Source organism: Macrobrachium rosenbergii, chromosome 32 (assembly GCF_040412425.1).
Source record: "Macrobrachium rosenbergii isolate ZJJX-2024 chromosome 32, ASM4041242v1, whole genome shotgun sequence".
In the NCBI taxonomy this organism is placed as follows: Eukaryota; Metazoa; Arthropoda; class Malacostraca; order Decapoda; family Palaemonidae; genus Macrobrachium; species Macrobrachium rosenbergii.
The window spans coordinates 13160972-13181484 of NC_089772.1; the positions used below are offsets into that span (position 1 = coordinate 13160972).

At 34.9% G+C, this 20513-nt stretch overlaps 1 protein-coding gene across 1 annotated transcript in view; it reads left to right on the top strand.

The window, feature by feature from the left end:
* Nucleotides 1-20513, top strand: part of LOC136855716 (nuclear RNA export factor 1-like) — a 49275-nt gene that overhangs the window by 3859 nt on the left and 24903 nt on the right. Inside the window, exons 3-9 of the mRNA XM_067133040.1 lie at nt 1026-1129; nt 1836-1932; nt 4432-4515; nt 5959-6123; nt 8026-8110; nt 10106-10302; nt 10705-10814. Of these exons, the coding sequence (XP_066989141.1) occupies nt 1026-1129; nt 1836-1932; nt 4432-4515; nt 5959-6123; nt 8026-8110; nt 10106-10302; nt 10705-10814 (842 nt within the window). The remainder of the gene's footprint in view (nt 1-1025; nt 1130-1835; nt 1933-4431; nt 4516-5958; nt 6124-8025; nt 8111-10105; nt 10303-10704; nt 10815-20513) is intronic.

Sequence of the window (20513 nt, forward strand, 5' to 3'; positions counted from 1 at the left end):
TTTCAGTTTTAACGCTTGTTGGACCCGTGCTAAGTAGCTGCAAACACAGCAAATTATAGAGGGTAAATACCTAAAAAATTGATTATATCTTAAGGATCATGACCTTCTGCAACCACGTCCAGAGGATGACCAACAAGCTGGTCGAAACATGTCGAAGGTACCTAGAATAGAACCTGAACCCAGACGAACGATTTCTGATTAGATATTATTATTATTATTATTATTATTATTATTATTATTATTATTATTATTGAAGTGGTAAAGTAGACTTGAGTCACATTAAGATATAACTATACTGCTGGTCAGAAGGAATTGCTTTTGAGGGCGTGAAAGCTTTAGAATGACCAGGTTAAAGACGTAGGTTAACTAAGTGGGAAGAGACTAAATGTAACGGCTGTAAAGAGATAAAGAAAAAAAGTGCACCAAGAGCTGCAGAGGGGGACTGCAGATAACCTTTGGTCCCACTTAGTGTGCTGTTGTAAGCAGTACTTGTTAAATGGCTGTTATTGCTGTAGATGAAAATATATTTGGCAAGAGGAAAAAATAAAAAATTCTTTTTTGTGATAATTAAATTAAGTGGTTGTCTCTTTGATAATCTCATACAGTCATCTCCTGCCTATTTGCGGTTCTGGATTTACAGACTCGCCAATTCATGGATTTCTCTATGGAACATATATACACATTCACGGAAAATTCTCTGAGAAATATTCACCAATTACTGTATTTGCATATCATTTCCATGACTAAATGCACTTTTTGTGATAAAACTATTAAAATACTAGGGCATAAGCGTATTAGAGGGTTATTTGTGTTTGAATGATCAAAATAGGCATTTGTAAGTATTTTTAGAGGGGTTTTAAGTATTCGCGGATTTTAGCTATTCGCGGGGCCCTGTGTCCACATCCCCTGTGAATGCTGGAGGTCGACTGTATTTTGTAAGTTAAAAAGTGTATTTAGTTTTAATTCTTCTTTAGAGAATAATGTGCATGTTGAATGTTAAATGTGATTCCATTGATAATTTTCAGGGTCACTGGCGGGGAGATAAAGACAGGCGTGGAGGAGGTAATTTTCGTGGCCACCGCAATAACAGGCAGGGATATACAGATGAAGATGGTGGCAGGAACAATAGGTAAGTAAATTTGCACAGTACAGGTATCTGAAAATTAAGTGCATTGGGAGAATATGGAACTCTTATTTTTGAGGTACTTAGCTGTTAAAGCCGTGGTTAAAAGACGGCCGTGTTTTGTCGTGACAGTACTTTCTAAATTGCTAATGTATATTTTATTGTTTAAAAAGGATTCAGTGTTGAACAGAATGCAGCTGATACTAGTACATTACTTTGTTGTATGGTTATTGAGACCCGTATAACCATTAATTGTCATCATCATTGTCATTCCACCAGGTTTTCCTTTAGAGAGAGTTAGGCATGAAGTGAGCCCTCATTGCTTTATTCTGCGTCTGTTTATTTTCTGCCTGAATTTCCATCCAGTCCAGGTCTTCATCACTGCTCGCTTTTCATTTTCTTCTGGGCCTCCTTGTTGATTTTATCTGTGATGCTTAAATACCCACCACCTATCTTCTCTAATTGTTCTTCTCTTCTTATTGCATACCAGAGCCACTTCAGTCTTGTAAATCAGTTTGTTTCAGCCCCTGGACATCACATCCTTTAGAAAATTTTTAATTTCTTTATGATCTTGTTTGTGTTGTGTGCAATACATGTGCTCATGACATGTTTTACTGTAGTGTGGATGCACCCCTAAGTATACAAAGGATATGCAATCCAAGATGCTTCACATGTGTTGATTCGTAATTTTGGTTCATTTATTACTTTTCAGGCGTGAAGGCATGTACAAGGCCCGTGGCTACAAGAAAGGGAACAGGGACAAACATAACCAGAATTCATTCATCAAAGCTGGATGGAATAAAATCATTGTAAGTTTTAACAGAGTAGCTCCTAAGCTCTTAAGCGCTTATGCTGACCTAAGAGAAATTCAAGTATATGACAGCACATATATATGCTTTTACTTCATTGTGGTTCCTATAAGAATACAGACCTTCGTCTTTTATGTGGATTACCATCTGCTGAAGCTGGGCTCGTTATTGAAGCCTGGTAACGAGATAGTTAATGAATGACAGATGGGTGAGAAGTTCAGGAACTGCCTACCCAATCTCTATGCAATGCCACATTTTCTTTAGCTACCTTGCTTGTGCAGATATGGAGGATTCTCATCATGACTGTTGGAGCTTACCTGAGCATTTCCTTGTTTGAGTGCTTTGGCTCGTTTACAGTTTGTGATCATTGTGAATATGTTAGACGATGGTTCCCGAAATATCCTTCCTTGGGGAGAATGATAAGTAAATGTCCTGGGCAGTAATGAATTTGAGTAGGTTGTGCTACTCATGATGATGATAACCCTTATTCTGTATTTACAGTGAGCTGAGAGCAACAGTGGATGCTCTGTTGCATTGGGGTGGATTTTCTGTTGCTTTCTTCTGATTTTCTGAACACACAGCTTCATGATCTTGTGGCGATCCTGAACCAAGCCTCTTCTGTTATGAAGGTGTCCCTGCCCTTCCCTTGCCTGGTCAGCTTTCTTTCTCTATGTATGGTTCTGTTGCTAGTGGACTTGCCTATCCCACCCTCCTCTGCCCCTGCTAATACTCCTCTGAGACTACCCCATGAGATGGAACTGCTGAAGGCATGTGGCCTTCTTTGGGTAATCTTGAAGATCCTTCCCATTATGCGTTCCTAGATCATTTGGTTTTGTCTAAAGTTCGCTGTTAGGGTCAGTCTTGGTGGACCCCCATAGCCCTCGGCAGACATGGGAGAAGATGGAGAAGCCAGTATTTTGGGGGTGGGAAAGTGCCGCCATGGTATGTCATCCTCCTCCTCCTCTTAGTCATCTTCCTCCTTGTCCTCACATCCTCCCAGCATATGTAGCCTGGAAGGTGTCCTATCATGGGAAGGCTTAGAAGTTTTCATCTGTGTTGCACTTCTGTTAGGAGTACTGGTGATCCCAATACTTGCTCTTACAGTAGGTGGTTTGTTTGTGACTGATCTAAGTTGCATGGATTTGCTGATGCTCAGTGCCTGGTGCACAACTACAATCACTGCCCTTAACCTGCAAACACTTTACAGGAGAGGAAGACCAGACTTAATTCTTCCCATAGTCATGTTTCTACACAAGCACATGAGCCTGTACTTCCATGGACTACAGCCATCATAACTCTGAGAGTTTAGTACATGCAACTTTTGACTTTTCACCAGGTCCCTTTGGGCCCTTATGGTGTAGTTTTACCATTTATTCGAGTCTCCGACCAGCCAATGAAGAATAAGAGGAATTTATTTCTGGTGATAGAAATTCATTTCTCGCTGTAATGTGGTTTGGATTCCACAGTAAGCTGTAGGTCCCGTTGCTAGGCAACCAGTTGGTTCTTAGCCACGTAAAATAAATCTGATCCCTCGGGCCAGCCCTAGGAGAGCTGTTAATCAGCTCAGTGGTCTGGTTAAACTAACGTGTACATAATAATGTCCCATTTATTTAACTTTCTCCATTTTTCCCCTTCATACGACAGCAGATCCCCAGGAATGTTAATCTGTGGTCTCAGCAAACTACTGATTGTGAAAGTAACACATATAGTAGTTTACTGAGACCACAGAGTAACATTCCTGGGGATCAACTGTCTTATGAACGGGAAAAATGGAGAAAGTAAAATGAATGGGACAACTAAATCAAGGGGGCTCAAAGTGAATAATCTACTGCTTCTGTTATTTCTGTATTAATATACCTGTATTTTAAACTACATCCATCATTATCATCCTACTTGGAATTTCTCATATAGTGAATTGGGTTTCATGATATGGCATAAAGTTGTATATCCCTTCTTTATCACAATATCCTGTAGTTGCTCCTTGTACATACAAATGAGTCATTGTGTTTACACATGTACACTTAATTCTTATTAGCAAAAGAACCATTCCCAATTATGGGGGAAAAGTGTAGCTATGGTGAAATTATAGTAGGTAACACTTGCCATAAATACAGTTATGAATGTGTGGCGCATTTATTGTTTGGAGACTACTCTTGACTGGAATAAATTTGTATATTATTATTATACATTACTATATTAAACATAGCTGTTTAGGTTTTCTTTCGAGTAGAAAGAATAAAACTGAGAAGAATTTAATGAAACATTTCCAACAGCAATTTGTTAACAGTTTAGATCACTTAAGATGTACTAATGCATTTTTGGCAATTTCAAACTTGTCATTTTGACCTTTATAAATAACAGAATGAGTAGCAGAGCTTGATTACTGTAATAAGTAAACAGTTAGTGAGCGAGCAGTGAAAAATAGCACAGCACAGCTCTGCTGGAACAGACTAATTTCAAAGGCCTTGTGAGTGAAATGGTTTAATTATTTTCTTGCAGATTAAAGACGCAGGTCCTTTGGACAAAGATGAAGTGATGGGTGCAATACGAAGGGTAGTACAGCAACAGTTTACACCTATAATGGTAAGTCATAGTCTTTCAATATCTATATTTTTGTTTTCATTCTGTTGCTGCACCTGTTTTATGATACAGTGTGGTCCAAGAAATTTTTGCTGGACCAATAAGTTATTTGATGTGATTGAAATCGGAGACATTTGTGTATCGGATACAGCTATTTCAACTGCGTATTGGTAAGGGACTACAAACCATTTATTTGACAGCTATTCGTATATTCCATTTCGTCATTGTAATAAATGTAAACTGTGCTTTTATTTATTGCTTTCCATTATCAATAGTTGTGTGAGTTACTAAGCAATCTTATGCCTTCGAACCTTTATTTTTACTTGAGCCACAATGATGTTGTAGGAAGGATATGAGTGTTTAAGAGTTCAGAGGTCTGGTTAAACAAATCATTTATAACTAACTAACTATGCTTTCACTTTCGTTAAATTTGCAAATAAAGTCTAGTTTTGTATGTCAGTGTTTAATTTCAGTAGGCCTTTGTGTAAGGATAGATACAGGGAGAGAAGTTGACAAAGAGGGAAAGATTCAGAGCTCTTTCCCTGCACTCTCTCCAGTGGAGGAAACATCCATCCAAGAACATGAGTCAGGTAATTCTGCAAGCATAATTAGACGTCTCAGAGAAAGTGGCTGACCAGAAATTTAAAGAGGGAAAGATTCTAGGCTTTTTCCCACTTTCTACAGTGGAGGAAACCTCCATCCAAGAACATGAGGCAGTCAATTCTTCAAGTATAATTAGACGTCTCAGGAAAGACGCAGGAACTTCTCAATTTTCCTAGTTTTCAAGAGGAAATACAAGTACTTGCTTGGAATTGTCAGTTGACCCTACCCTCACCATTTTTTACCTCTGATTCTGTGCACTAAGGGATGGGTTTGTACTTTCTAAGAGTTTATAGCACTTACATCTCACCCGAGTGGTTAATTGATCTGTGCACTGTTTGATATTGGAAAAAATACAAACCATCTACTTTCTTCAGTAAGTGTGGGACTACTCGCAGTATCCAAGAGAATTTATTGGACACTTGGTTCCTGATCAAATATGTCCCCAAGTGCTCTGCTGGATCTGTCGGACCTTGCAAAGGCTAGAACATTCAGCCGCTCAACCCTGCAAAAATTGTAGTTGTGGCTCTGTGTAATTATTGGGTTTGGTATGAACAGACTAAATTTATATACCAAAGCTAGGGACGTTCAAGCTACGAATGAGGGCTCCAAATAATTAAGGAGTATTTTTGGAATATATCAGAGATATCCAATAACATTTGCACATTATTTAGGTGCAGGCATTTCATGGTTGCAGTTGAGAACATCCTCACCACTCACGTCAGTGAAACTAATGAGAACAGAGATGTTTTTATTATTACTATTATATACGTAAAGTATACGGAATTTTAGATCCAGTTGTAGTTTTACAGTAGCTTCACTTACTGTATCTCTTATTCATTTCAGTACGAACCAGAAGGTATTAATCGCGTATTTTATCTGGAAGATAATGCCGCAGCTGTCCAAGCCATCAGGGATATTAGCCGAAGAGTCAGCATATCATCTGGTCAGAAATTGTTAATACAAGTTAACAGGTCTGCACCACCTGTTAGAGCTCTAACTGCAGAACAGGTAAGTAAATGTTGCATTTTTTGTAAAAATGCACTTTTTTGCATTCTCTGGCAGTTCTTGAAATTATGGTAATTGAAGTTTCATTTTTTGGGGGTGATCGTCACCATTAATAATATGGTATTATTCAGTTTTAAAGGATCGCTTACCTATAACTTACATTAATACCTCATCCCGTGTGAAGTCATTCAGACAATTACATCAGTTATCTTTTTCTGCAAGGGAGAGAGAGAGAGGGGGGGAATATTTTTTATACACATGTAATAGCATGTTTGTTTGTTTTGTATAGTTTTAGATTTTTATTCTGTATAATCATATAACGTTTTTTTTTTTTTTTTTGCACAAGAGAGAGAGAGAGAGATTTTTTAATGCATATGTAAAATGTATGTTTATTTGTTTTGTATAGCTTTAGATATTTATTCTATAATTAAATAATTTTATCTTTTTTTCTTAGAGAGAGAGAGAGAGAGAGGAACAAGCACTTGACTTAGTGCTACTTATTTTACTGAGTATGTAACGTTACTTCGTCATTCATGTTTTCATATTTTCTTTGGAATAATAACAACTTTTTCATTGTAAAATTGCATAATTTATCTTATCACAAATATTTTTTGGATAATTTATATTTTTGGGGGGGGAAAGGGGAAAGTTTTCTTGTATTGTAATTTATATTCATTATAGCCTCTGGAGGAAGTAATTTTGGGGGCTTTTTGACAATATTGTATAGAGCAATCATTCAGCTGCAAAATGAAAGAAAATTGAGCAGTCTACCTTGATAACTGTCGGAGCTACGCACCTTTGTATAAAAGGTATAAGGATTTTTTTTTTTTTCCACAAATTACAGGGGTGACTGACACTTTTCTTATGGAAAATATGACACTGCTTTGTCATTCATTTTTGCATATTTTCCTTTCTGTAATTACAACTCTTTGCGTTGCAGTAACTAGGTAATTCCACTGGGTAGACTGTACTATGGATTTACAATGATGACTTTATCACAAATATATTTTGGGGGAAAGTGGAAAATTTTCAAGTATCTCATAATTTCAACTCATTTCGCTTACATGAAGTTATTTTTGGGGGATTTTCTATGCCACTGTGTAGAGCAATCACTCGGCTGCAAAATGAAACAAAACTGTTGGAGCTACACGCCTTTGAACAAAAAAGTTACTAACATTTTTAGCGCATATCATTTGGACAGCCAGTACTTTCTTACGGAAAATACGACGATACTTTGTCATTCATTTTTACATATTTTCCATGCTCTAATTGCAACTTTTTGGAGTGCACTAACTGGGTAATTTACCTTGATGTGCTATGGATGAAAAATGAGACTTTATTGCAAATATTTTTTTGGGGAAAAGTGCAAAATTTTATCTTACTGTAATTTTTACTCGTTATTCGACCTACGTACAAGTTATTTTTGATGGTGGATTATTTATGCCATTGTGTAGAAAAATTATTCGGTCGCAAAATGAAACAGAATTGTACAGTCTACCTTGAAAATTGTCGGAGCTAAACATCTTCGAACAAAAAAAGGTTGAAACATATATATGCTTACCACTTGAGTCACTGCCACTTCCCACAAACGTAGCTGTTTGTAAGAACCGTAAGCGGAAGGGTTAGTATCATGATGCTTTTAAATTGCTTGTTAATATGATTAAAAAATTTGATAGTTGCTGTTAAATCCTCTTGAAACTATGTATATATAGGTTCATGTTATGTATGGATTATCCTGGTTTCTTGATTTATAGGCCTGGATTAACAGGACCTTGTTATACTGTATAATTATGCCAATACTGTAAGCAGCGTGCACACACACACACACACACACACTCTCTCTCTCCAAGAAATTTTGGAGATACTGGCCAATTTCACAATGCACAAACTTATATTCTCTTTCAGCGTGAAAAAGTGACTTCAGTAATGAGTGAACGCTACTGTGTGGAGTTGAAACGACTGGATTTGAAAAATTTCCATAATGATGCAGGTATGCTTATGTTTTACAATTCTAGTTCCGTTTGTAGTTTTTGTCCTTATCACCTTCTTTGGAATTGAAAGTAGGAATGCGATTAGTTTATATTGTGACGGAAGACCAGTGAAAAATGCAAGAGGTAAGGGAATTATATTTATTCAAGTAGATTAACAGCACTGATGTAAGTATCAAAAACACACAAGCCGTCAGGTGCGGATTTACATTGAGGCTAATGAGGCCGCAGCCTCAGGGCCCGGGTACTGAGGGGCCCCCCGATGAGGCGATGATTAAAAAATGTAAGTGATGCCACCGATTATCTGTGACTACTTATCTACGACATCGGCAATACTCGTCTCATATGTAAATTATACGATCAAATATATGAATTGTTCAGTCTAATATTTTCATTGTTTTTCTGTTGCTCAACTTTGTAATGGAATTACCTCGTTTTTAATACAGTATGATACAGCATAATAGATCAATCGTTTCAATACAAAAGCAGAACCTGCCGAAACATGACACTAACTACTACTGTTCATATCGAAACATGTACTAAAACAAAATATGATAAATGTGTACGTGTCTGTTAAAAAGGCCCCTGACCTGAAGTAGCCTCGGGCCCCAAGTACTGCTAGTCCGTGCCTGCAAGCCGTGCATGTAAACCAGGACTTTGGATGATGTAATAGTTTGGAATCAGTTTATACTTGCACAAAACTATCACTATTACACACATCCTAGTCTGCTTGTAAGTTTTTATATAAAAAAGTAAAAATATAAAAGTGAAGTCATTGATGGACAGCATGTGTTGGTATCTTTGTACTTCACTTGTACCATCCATCATCATTGGTATCACTTTTGATAACCACAGGGAACATAGCTGGTCAGCCTCAACTGCTTAAAGTGCCTGTAATATAAAATACATAAATATTGATAAATAAAATACTGTACATGTAATTACAAATGTTCATTTAAAATATACACATATTTAGTGATGTTTTTGTAGTTGGGTTGTATGCATAATTAGATATGTATATATTTGTATATAAATACAAGTGGTATAAAGGAGTATGTGTATATTTCAGACGTTAGAAAACTTAAACAAAATATATTTATGGATAGTGGGCGAGTTTCTTGAGCATTTGTGTTGGAAATTTATCAGTAAGTTAATTGATAAAAAGTTGACAGTACAATTAAAACTTCTTTTATCAGTAACTGCAATTATAAGTTTCAATATCTAAGAAGGCTCTGGTTTCATAAGGGTCATTAATAGTAAATGGAAACTGGAAGTGGCTACTCGGGACACATGTACAGTATTCTGGAGGTAACAGACCCCTGTTTTTATGTCTTGCAGGAGTCAAGTAAGTGCCAGTTCATAATTCTTTCACGGGAAGGGCTCTGTTTACTAATGGCCTTCATTGTTTCATTTTGTTTGTGCTTTCAACTTCATTATCCATAATCAGATTAAGTATCAATTTCATAACTTTCTGTTTCTTGTTGCTTTTTCAGGAAGCATTATCATGAAGTTCTTCCATCTTGTCTTTTGTTTTAGTTTTAGTCTTGTTTGAATAGTGAGTTGTAAATTTCTGAGTACAAACCATTGCATCGCATGTTGGTCTTTAAAATTGTAGTCATACACCGGAATGCTTTGCTGCAGGACAAACCTTCAGAATGAAGCCACCACCTGGATTATGACATTGCCACATCTGAGAGACGGTTTTTTTTCTTGCCTCCTCCTTAAGAAGCAATTCAGGCATCTTATTGATCTTTTTATTATACAAAAACACATTTTTTATGAGCAAGTCATTATTAAAAGGTACTGAGCCGTCCTCCCATCCCCACACTCATTTATTCCCCGTAAGGGCACAACAAAATGAGCACAGATGCAACTGGGATGAGTTCTCCCAAGAATGAGGCATCGTCTTACCTATGTGCAATATGAACATGTTTGTATTATGAAGATATTGCATGTGATCAGATCCATGTAAAACATGATTTTTTATATATTTTCAGGACTGGTGGCAGCAGACATTTTCTGCCCCCTTTGTCGATTGCCAAATATGAAAATTATAGTGGATGTTATAGTTGGTCATATTCCTCTGGTTGAAGAAATTGATTTTAGTTCCAATAAGTTGTACTCCCTTGAAGAAACAAATCGGCTCGTAGGGTCGTGCCCAAACTTGAAGAGACTAATTCTATCTAACAATAAGGTAAGCTTGATTGTATTGATTATTTTCAGCTGTTGGAATTTATAAAAAAATCCAGAGCAAACACTGTGTCACTTAATGCAATATGATGCACAGAGACCCCTTTGGTGTTGAATTCACTGTACCTTGGAAATAATTTATTACCAAATAGAATTGTAACTGTTATGTGCATCTACCGTAGTTAGGACTCAAACCTATGCCTTTTTGAAATTCACTTGGACCTGGGCCAAGAACCAAGTAGTGGTTTAGAACTTTAGTTTTATGAGTAGTCAATCCCCTGTCCTCCATGTATTCACTAAATCTTGTATACTTTCTACATACAGGAAATTTGGTTATCATAGCCAGCATAGTATTATGGGTCAGTTTTTTATAACAACTTTTAGAACAAGAATTTTTGTATTTCAGTTGGCCAATATTGAAACTTTAAGCCATCTTCAAGGCATGAACATTATGGACATCTCACTGGAGGGAAATGGATTGTGCAACAAATTCCGCGACACTGAATCATACATCAGGCAGGTTCCCATTATATTTATATTGAATCCTGATTGAGAATTTTAATGTAGTTTTATAAACTGATTGAAAATTGCTTTGGATGAAATTCATGGATGAGGATGACTGGCAATTGCTCTGCCTAGTATTTCCTCATGAATATTCCTTAGTTCACACAGGAAACTAAACTTTTATTTTATATATGTTATTATACCAGATAGATAATGAAAAAATTATTTTTGAGACATGGTGATTGTGGTGGGTGAGACCACTTCTGTTATGGAAGTTCTCAACTCACTATCACCCACATCTTGATTCTGTCTGTGCAAGCAGCGTCGAGTTAGTCTTCTGAAATCCATCGCGTGTCACCTTTTTCATTAAATCAGAGTTGGTGTAACATTTTAGGCATTTAATCATCATAATAAAGAGTAATCTATTCAACAGACAAGCCTTTTGTTTTACAAATTTAGGTCAGTTAGAAAAACTGAGTACCGAGTCCATACCTGTGAGTGAATAAAGAGGTGATTATGCAGGGTGGGGTCTACTGCTTTAAGCAAGGTCTGTGTCGTATCTGCAGCATTATTCATCACCGGATGTAGCTGTTGCTTTCGTTTCACCCTCCGTTTAATGGCTTAGTCTAAGTACGGTGTACTGTGGTGTTTTCCAGTTGTTTGCTTCTAAAGGATAAGAATGGTCATCTTTACTGTAAAGTTGTGGTTATTGGATAAAATCTTTTCCTTTTGTGAATGTTATGCAACTGAAGATTACCCGACTGGCAACATTGGTATATTCTTTTTCCTTCATTATTTCTTGTTTAGGATATGTAGCATATGTTCTAGTTCATTGTGCCTTTGTTCCAAAATTAATGCATATATATTTCAGTTTGTTTACCTTTGCTCTAAACATTTTGCTTTTGTGAAATGTCTTAGTGTTGGCATGATTGTCTCGGCCAAAATCTGCAATTTTTTCGAGGTGTGTGTTCAGATATTGATGTATTACTTCACTTTTTTTTAATGTGTTAAAAAATTCTATCTCTTATGGTTGTGTTCATTGAAGGAAGGAGGTTGGAGTTAGTCTAGTCCTGTTATCCCTGAATCTGAAGTTGGACTACACAACTATTGGACTTGTAAGACTTCTCAATAACGGTGTATTTAAGTGGCCGTATACTGTTTATCAGTTATACAAAAAGTGCAGCTGGGGACTTAGGTTTTGAGTTCTCTCTCTCCCAGCATAGTCACCGCTTATATTGCTTATAAGTATGGAAAGAGTACTCAGTTTTTTCTGGGTTATCAAATGTTATGGCATAATTATGTATGTATTTATGGAGTGTAAAATATCTATTGTGTTATATACCGCCCCATTTTTTATTTGACTAATTCTTTTAGTGTGATGATACAGCTTTTATTAAGAGATAATTTATATTTCCTGGGCTCTGTCGGAAGAGCGAAAGTTATGTACAACAGTTTTTTTACTTCTTTTTAAACTTACCAGACAAACAATGGTCTAAGTCCATAAAATGGAGCTAAACATCTATATATAATTATTTTTCATTTGGGAAGAATGGAATTGCCCAAAATGTAGTTCATAGAACAATTTTGATAACTGATATTTACAGTTAGCATTTTATAAATTAGTTACTACCTCTACAGTTTTTAACTCGTTTCATTTTAAGGATTGAATGTAGGATTTGCAAATGTTTAGTCATCTATAATGTCACAAAACCATGCAAGTTAGGAGATAAAGGGAGCTCATTTGGAACATTTTGACTGGTTGCTTGTGAAAAGTTAATTTTGAAAATCATTCACCGAACAGTTTTAATTTTGAAAATCATTCAACGAGCAGTTTAAATTGCTAAGGTCTGTCATGAAGGACTTTGCTATTCTGTTTGACAGGCACTGAGTAATAACCATTTGCATAAAAAGATAAATTTTCATATTCATTGTAGGCAAAGCTGTTTTTGAATTTGTACTACAAGTTGACAATATACTTCATATGCTATTTAGTAGGAATTTAAGAGGCAGAGTAAAGACTAGAGTTTGTTTTCTTATGTAATGTGATCGGTAGACTTGAGATAGGTAGAGCAGCCAAACTACAGTTCAGTTGCTAGAAGAAAAAAAGGGAAAACTAAGTAATGTGAAAAAACAGTGATAGGTAAAAGCTTTAGATTAAAGATTAGAATGCCTTATCATTAGGTGGAATTTGAGTTTGAAGGTTACATACACTCTTTGGTAGTGAGATCTTTTCATTTGTTATATGACCTGGAAATAGGTGATGACTTACTTTCAAGACCTTTTTGGGTTGTTCCATAAGTCAGTAATTTATGTGGTAGTTGTACTTTGCTGTTGTGGGTTGGTACTTAATCAGTAACTTGATCATTTGAAACAAAAGTATAATTCAAATATATTCAGAGACTGCTAAGTCCCACATAAATGTGTAAGAGATGCTGGACGATATAATGTCCGACTTCAAGTATTAAGGAGTAAAATTTTATCGCTTACTTTAGACGTCTGCGTCCAGGTAGCAAGTATTTATATAGGAAACAATTGGCCGGTTTTCTTTTTTAGGTTTTACAAATTCTATTGGAACACCTGTAACAACTTAAAGCCCAGATTGATTTTAATGTAGCATTTGATTTTGTTAACCTTACATGTCTAAATGCTGTAGTGTATGCAGTTGATCTCTTAGTTCCATAGATTGGTGTTCATTCTTGCCCTCATAGAAAATAGTGTAGTATAACAACTCATGTTGCAGCAATTAATTTGGGTGTTACCTGACTTCAGGCTTCATTTCTCACAGCACTTGAAAAATATTTTGTCTGTTGTTGCCACAACTTTTTGTTGCTCTTAATGCCTTACATATCTGTTAGAGATTATGATGTAATACCACCTTTTGCACATCTGTTGTTCTGTCATTGTGTGATTATTTTGTCAGAAGATGACTTCTAACAACTTTTATCACTACAGAGGTCTCAAAGTGAGGATTTCTTTATGTCTAACAAATAATGTTGAATACAACCATTATAGGAAACCACGTTTAGCCACTATCGATAATCTTGATATCTGTGCTGCTTGAGTGGTGATGATGATGTAGATAGTTTTTACTACACGTTTTGCAAAATATCTGTCTACCAGTTTTGTTGTAATTTTGTTATTTGTACTGCTAGGGTTTCACTCATCTCAGAGCTAGAAGTCTTTTGTTGATACTTGTAGGTTCAACAATAGAGAGTATAGTTGTCATTATTTTCACCTGCTTGCTGTACTGCATATTTCTTTAGGTATGCCATCTTTTTTCACATAGTGGCGTCCTATTCTGCGCAAGCTTGTTCCATAAGTAGTAGTAATAATCTGAATTTTTTGTAATTTGTATTCATTAGAAGTTTGTTAAAATATGGCAGTATAGAAAATATCAGTTTTGACCTCCTATCCTGAACAGTGCAGCTTGGATATCAGGTTTAATATTATCTGTATCTCGGTGATTATATTAAGATATTGCTTGACCAGACCACTTGAGTTTTAAATCTTATCTCAAAAAAGGCTGACCCAATGGTTTTTTCTTCAAGGGTGTTTTTTCCATGATGAAGTTGCAAGTTTACAAGGTCTACTAGATTATAAAATGTATTTACATTCGTGAGAATCTCTTCGAAAAAAAAATCCAATTTTGGTGATGTTTCACATATACAGTGCAGCACATTATATGCAATACAAATTTCCACATACTTCTAATTAAACCTCATACTTTATTTTGTACATTTTGATAGTTAAAAATTATTTAAAGATGAACATTTGTAATATAAAATGTACAAGTAATTGTACAAAAGGTTATTCCATTCACCATTTCTTATAATTTAGTATTATCTTTATTATTAACATTTAAAATTTTCCCGTTTCGTGTTTTTCATTTGTTGATATTTGAAATAAAAAATTTTTAACAGAATCCATCAGTAACAGAGTTTGAAACATTAAAATATATTCTTTCGAATTTACAAAACAAAAGAAAAATTGCAGAAAATGCAATGATTTAAGTAAAAGCAACTCTATTATTTCCTATGATAAATGGAAAAAATTATATACATCCACTACAGTCACTGACCAATTCAGAAACTAAATTGTTGAAAAGTAATGTAATTACTTTTCAGTAATTACATTAACTGGTGCAGTGTCATCTTGTTCGGTGTATTAATTTTTTTTTAATGGAGTTTCTCCAGTAGGCTTAAACTCCATTTCCTCATGCGTAATTAACCCAAAATGAGCATGAAGCAGAATGATGTGTATGGGTTTTGGCCCCCACTTGACATAGGGTTAGGATGTCAGGCAACTTTTGACTATTTCCTCTTTTCCAAGAGGGATATTTTCATCTGTAATGTTTCCATTTTATGAAGCCTTGTTCCTTTTGGAATGCCTCGTAAAATATCAGAGGGTAGAGAAGACTCATAGCGAGTCTATGACGCTGACTTGTAACTTATCTTCCAAAGACTTGAATGGTGGGATTCATTGATATTTCAACTTCTTCCCTTAAGGGTTTCCTCACATCCTCTTAGACTTGTACAGAAAATCCAAGGGCGTTTGAGTGCAATTCTGTCATTTTGTAGCTAATTCTTTATTATAGAAGCAATAGCAGTCTGTCCTGTTTTGGACATACATAATGTGAACAGTTCCTTTTCAATCTTTTAGTCTTGATTTTTGTTACAGTATCACAGAATAAGGTTAAACCAATGTTGCATATAATCGACAGCACTGTGTTGGCTAAGGACACACCACTTATAATATTTCCCCGCCTTGTTTTTTACTAGCTCAGCAAAAGACTATCGACACCAAACCCATGACCAACAGATTTAAAAAAAAAAATGGATTATACCTTCTTCCATTGGATAAGCTCACCAAATGACAATGGTGGTATTTCTGGTACTCACATCCTTATAAAAACTGCTGTTTCCGTTTATGAATGTTGTATGTGAGTTTCATTAATGTAAACTACCTCACTCAATTTTGGCTGCTTTAAATGCTGGCTGTGTATATTTGCGAAAGTTTTCCAGGAAGTTGTTCATTGGATGCCTACAGATCTCTTTTGAAAAATTATGCAACCCTTTAAGTCTAGTACAGTAATGTGTTGCATGTCTATGTGTCATATTACTTCAGACTCATAAGAAAATTCAGTATTTTTCAACTGCTTTGGTATGTGTACAAATACATTATTGTTCACATTAACCAATATACAGTGTTTCACTGTGATTTTTACTCTACATTTTTAATGAAAGAACTCAATTCCTCTCTGGTCAGCTGACTGTAACATCATTGTGTTGGTATTACCAGATGTCTGGGGTTGAAGTCTCAACCTTTTACATTTTCATTTATCTCACCATAATTTTTGCTCCTCCAAGTAAATGTAAAGTTGCTAAATTGGCTTAACACACCAGTGCTTTATTTTGCCTTTTATATTTGTGACCTCTGTTGTAGTGCCAAAAATCATTTGGAACAAGAGAGGAATTAGAAAGCAAAATAGTAAAAATGCATGTGTTGGGTCAGTAGGACTGTTTGTTACCAACTATGCACTGCGTTTTGTCAGTGTTGCTAAAAGCTTACTTATGTTATCACCTTAAACCATTATGTGATAAAATATATGGTACTGAAGAAACAACCATTATAAGGCAACACTGTTCCTTATCTTTCCTTGCAAACTGTAATCAAGTTGGCAAGATTATTTAGAAAGGTATTAAATATTGGAATAGTACCATTGCATTTTTTTCAGTTATCAACCTAGATTTATTTGGTTATATATATATATATATATACATACATATATACACAGGCAGTCCCTGCTCACTGGCGGCATCGGTTAATGGCGATCTGGTTTTACAGCACTTGTCTAGTGACGCCTTTAACTGGACTTTCGGCGCCAATCTCCGGTTAGCAGTGCCAATATCCGTTAACATTGCGGTTAAGCAGGTTATTAGTGCTATTATCGCTGATTTCTGGTTAGCAGCGATTTTCAGTTAGTGGCACTCGGCCGGGAACCATACCCCCGCTGTTAACGGCGACTACTGTGTGTGTATGTGTATATATATATATATATATATATATATATATATATATATATATATATATATATATATATATATATATATATATATATATATATATATATATATATAAAACTTTGCTAGAAGATCTGTGGTATGGTATGTAAAATCTGACCAGAAGTAGGGTAAAGGCTTGCAGTAAATTACATATCTAGTAAAACTCAAGTTATTAGCTTTCAGAGTTTGCAGATCTTGGGCAACTCCCATTTTTTTTAGCGTAAAATTAGTCGTACATTTCCTGACCTACAAAGACCTTTGAATAAAGGGGCCAAGGCTATGTAGAAAGCACCTAAAAGATGAGGCTAGGAAAACTTTTAATTTAAACTGATATTTGTCATATCAAATGTGAATTATTCTTCGTTAATGGCGGGGAATCTATCCCATTTATTTTTTCAGTTTTCATTGAAATTCATAGAAAGAAATTTTATATAGAATTAGCATGGTTATATAGAGGACATAAATCATCAATGTCTTTCTAAGAATAATTGCATTTAAAGGGAAAAAATCCTATATAGCTTCTGTTTCCTGATTTTTATGTATACTATAATTTGTCTTATGGGTATCTTGCCATCGCAATCAGATGTTTCATCATACAGTGACTCGTTTCCTCCGTATTGGCTCTAGTGATTGATGAAAGATGAGAGAAACTAATGAAGTTTATTATTGTTAGGCAAAATTTTCATGTTCTAAACTGGAGCTTTATTTTTCCTTGTTCCTCGTCTACGTTTCTTCACCTACCCCATACGAAATTAAGTAAATGGAAATTTAAACTGCACCATCTCTTCTGGCACTGTTGTTTTGTTGGTTTTATAGATATTTTCTGAGATGAAGTTTTCCGGTTTTGTTGGGACCCATCAGTGATGACGCATAGTTTTTTAATTGTATTATCAGAACAGGGAATGCTGTTCCACACTTACACCCTTTGTAGAGAAATACTTAATTTTTACTGTTAACGATGCTGAATTGCGAACCTCGCTAATGGGTTCATTACAGTTGATGTTTTTGTGTGTTGCACATTTATTTTCTCAGTGTTTATTTGTGATATCTGTTGCCCAAGTAATTTTCATTATATTTATTTATTTACAAGCTCTTGTTAATCTGTATGCTAAGAATTTATGAAAAGCCTTCCTCTGTAATTTGTTTCGGTGAATAATGAGGTGGTGTAAAGTTGTGTCATATTTTATGTGCTGTGTATATTTTCTGTATTTGCATTAAATTCGATTTATTTGTTATATGTCATCATATCCTTGGTATATGTAATGATTGTCTTTAGGCGCAAGCACACAGTTTTAGTAATTTTCACTTGTGAGTTGTGTTTCACTGTGTTGTATGTTATATGTATTTTAATTTGATTAGATTATTTTTGGCCATGTCATTATACTTGGAATTTTTCATGATTGTCCTTCATTGATCTATTGTCTCATCCATTTGTAATGTGTCTCATTGGTTTGATTTAATATTAGTCTTGTAGACGTGGCTTGAACAATGTAAGATTACCTACTATATTTTATAATTTTGGGTAAGTGATACGTCCTGTTGTATAGAAACTTCTTGTAACTGAGTTAGTGTTTTAGTAATTGTCAAGTTTTTAACATTTCCAAAGATTTCGTCACGTGAAAAAATATATTTTCGATCTTTATTCAGAGATAATGGCGGTTATTTTACCTCCTTTTGTTAACAGTTTTTTGTAATTATTTTTAACTGCTTGTTATTTGGTTTAGGATTTTTATTGAGTAGGTAATTTATATGTTATTTTATGACCTTTAATCATTCTGTAAGACTTTAAGAAATATGTTGTTATAAGTTTCAGTTATTTTGAAGCTAGTTTCACCATAAACGTCTGTTTCAGTAGGGATTATCGCCTCATTGAAAGATATTTTTAGGTGTTTAGGGTTAAGTGTAGCATGATAGTAGATATTTTTCTTATGCGGCAAGTATTTCCTAATGTAAGAGTTCAAGTCTTAGATTTATGTCAATCTTCAGTTTAATTTTTTAGTGGATTATTGTAATGAATTATATTAGTATTCCTTGCTTGGCAATATAAGAGAAATGTCTGCTAAAGTGTTGTAATGCATGGAAAATTTAGTTGATAAGTAAATAAAAAAAAGTATAAAAAAAAAATAAATAAAAAAAGTAAAAAAAAAAATAAAAAAATAAAAAACAAAAGCAAAAAAAAAAAAAAGGTTACTTAATTGATGTGTTCAGGAAAATATTGTTTGCAAGTTTTTATGTTATGATTTTGCTCAGTTGTAAGTATCAGACTTTTAAGTATATAATTTCAAAAGCAGAGCTCCTCAGAAAGATATACAGAATGAGTATGGTACTTGTAATTAGTAAAATTTTAATGTAAAAGTAAAGTAGTGAATTTAAAACTCTTGGATGTTGTGTAACAGTTGTAATTTTCTATTGATAAAGCACCATATTTTCAGTTTTGATATGGTAATTGAGTGGATGAGGAGGAGAAGGAGTGGTAACAAGCTTTTGGAGCACCTGAGATGGGAGGAGAAGGGGCAGGAGAAGGAAGAGCGTGGTGCTCCGTCTCTAAACAGGAATGCAGTAAAGAAAATTAGGGTGACAATACACGTTCCTGAAGTAGTGACGGTGGAGGAGGAGGAGGAGAGAGGAGGAGGAGGAGGAGGAGAAGGAAGTGGAAGAGGAAAGAGAGGAAGAAGAAAAAAAGAAGAGTTTTGGAGGATGAAAAGTAGAATCAGGAGGAGTACTTATTACAGGAGCAGGAGAGTGAAACACAACGCTGGTGACCTTAGGAGAGATAAGCGTTGATTCATGATGAATTCCTATTTTCCTTGTTTTATTTTTTCACATTTCATAAAAAACTAAGGTTTATTATGAATGAATACAGAATTTCCATAATTTAATGTTACAGTTTTATTTTGGAAATTTAATTTTCTTTACAATACACATGCACTAGGCTAATGACAATTTTTTGTCTGAACACATTTTTTAAGGACACCTAAAAAGAAAAAAAAATACTTTAGGTTAAGAAAAATGTTAGTTGTAAGGATTTTAGGTTTAAGGATGTATTACAAAGTTTGGAAAGAAGCATAACAAAGAGCTTTCAAGCGGAAAAATTGTTCTTAAAACCTGCAGCTCCCATCAGCAGTAAAAGACTGGGAATACTGCCTGTTCTGGTTTTGACTGTAGTCAATGCTCTCTAATTTGTGTAGGTGTTATAAATACTCTATCTTATATAACTTTTCAAACTTCTTTTTGCTTGAACTAAGTGTACTGTTGATGCCTTTTCATATCCATCAACTCAAATATTTTCAATTTAAGAAGAATAATATATATATGCATAAAAATATATATAGTATGTAGCATGTAATATATAATTTCTGTATATATATGTGTGTGTGTTTGTGGGTGGGTGTTTTTGTGTGTGTGTTTGTGTGCGTGTGTTTATATATATACATATATACAGTATATATTAATAATAAGAAAGAAAAACTTTGTCAGACAATTCTGTTTTGGGTGTGCATGCAACTTGATTACTGTAGAAGGTTTAAATGGCCATCTTTTCCAAACTAAGGACATTAACCCTAAGGATTTTGGAACACTCAGGATCAGCTGAGACCAAAATTGGCAGTGGCTATCAACCAGCTCCTTGCGAAGAGAAAGAAGCTAGAAC